This window comes from Vigna umbellata, chromosome 8 (assembly GCF_029865625.1).
Source record: "Vigna umbellata cultivar VRB3 chromosome 8, Vumbellata_1.0, whole genome shotgun sequence".
NCBI lineage: Eukaryota > Viridiplantae > Streptophyta > Magnoliopsida > Fabales > Fabaceae > Vigna > Vigna umbellata.
The window spans coordinates 27,966,063-27,967,628 of NC_142172.1; the positions used below are offsets into that span (position 1 = coordinate 27,966,063).

Below are 1,566 nucleotides of genomic sequence, written 5' to 3' on the forward strand. Positions count from 1 at the left end.
TTTCAGCAATCAGTGCCAAGCCTTGTAATATAAATTTCCCAGAACAAAATTGACATTAACCTCCGGCATTACAATACAAAATTTGAAAGCGGTGTAGAAATGATTTGGTCCTATGCTGTTAAGGCCCATACCAGAGCAATTTCAAAATACGCCATACTAATAAAAATCAAACTATAACAGAAGGAAAAACAAAATCAACAACAAATTTGATTAAACTAGTTCCCATAAACCAACATAAAGTTGGACATTAACAAAAAGAGTTGTTTGATATGACATCATTTCAGAGGAATAAACCTAGAGGAGTGGGTGGCACCTATACCAGGCCTTCCATGCTTAACAGGCTTGTAAGAGATTGAAAACTCGGCAAGATAATGCCCAATCATTTCCGGCTTAATTTCAACTTGATTGAAAGTTTTCCCATTGTAAACACCAATGATGCTCCCTATCATCTCGGGCACGATAATCATGTTGCGGAGGTGGGTTCTCACCGGCTCTGGCTTCTCACCAGCTGGAGCCTCCCGTTTCTATCGCAACACATTATTAAACCCTCATTAAAACTAGACACCACAATAACATTCACAATGATTAATCCCCAAAATAAATCCAATTTAGGTCTTGTCTGAATATACTGCTGTACAAGCTCTTCTAAAAAAAAATCTAAATTTTTAACGTATAAATTACCTACTGTAACTTATAAAAAAAATAATTTCATTGCTCCTTGTTTTGTTCTACTCCTAAAAGTGCTTGCGCACATAAATTCATCCAAACACACGCTTGAGAATAGAACAACCGTAACGAAAATGTATAAACAGCAAAATCTGAAGTAAGTGAAATTGACAACAGAAAAACTCACCGCCTTACGGAGCTTCTTGATTAGTGCCATAGGTTTGCGGGTCAAACCGCGTTGAAATCTTCTGCGGGCGCGTGCGGTGAAGAGCTTGACGAGCTCATCGGTGGACATGTCCAACAGAGCATCGAGATCGACGCCTCGAAAACTGAACTTCTTGAATGTCCTCTTCTTCGGCACTCCTTGACTCACCTCAGTTTCAACGTCCGCCTGAAAACAACAAAGAAGAACAACACCATTAGTGTTACTGCTTCACAACACACCAGAGAGGATATCGGAATTCACCATTGATGCTGCCACACTCGCGCTCAATGGCTAGGGTTTTTGCGGCCACCTTTTACACTATGCTCGGTCAACAGAAATCAAATCACTAGTGTACACCTTACTCTTAAATTAGGTGAAATAGTAATCACTTCCTTTTTCAATTTAAAAACATATATCTTCTTTATTTTCTTTAATGAATTATTATTTAAAAAAAAACATATGTTCCTTATTTTTTAATAAAATATTATTTATATATTTTCATTTTTAAATGAATATTTAGTTCATTTTTGTCTTAAATAAACCATATTTATTATTTTATATTTTTAATAGACATTTATTTTTATTACTGTGTTTAAAAATAGCATACTTATCAAAATTAAATAAAGTTAATAAAAGTTAAAAAAGTAAAGTTTAAAAATATAAAGTTTAAGAGTTTTTCTTAGAAATTTAATAAT

The 1,566-nt window shown here is 34.4% G+C and overlaps 1 protein-coding gene across 1 annotated transcript; it reads right to left on the bottom strand.

The window, feature by feature from the left end:
* Positions 1-1,246, bottom strand: LOC124844884 (small ribosomal subunit protein uS19x-like). Its single transcript, XM_047321903.2, has 3 exons — positions 1,133-1,246; positions 854-1,057; positions 1-524 (listed from the first exon to the last, which is right to left on the bottom strand). Exons 1-3 carry the CDS (start codon positions 1,133-1,135, stop codon positions 276-278), a joined length of 456 nt encoding a protein of 151 aa, XP_047177859.1. The 5' UTR covers positions 1,136-1,246; the 3' UTR covers positions 1-275.
* Between the last annotated feature and the right edge of the window lie 320 nt (positions 1,247-1,566).

What these genes read in the sequence shown, in the direction of transcription:
- LOC124844884 (XM_047321903.2), bottom strand. An exon ending in TCAAGAAGCTCCGTAAGGCG is followed by an intron (nt 525 to 853) that starts GTGAGTTTTTCT and finishes GTGTTGCGATAG; the next exon opens with AAACGGGAGGCTCCAGCTGG.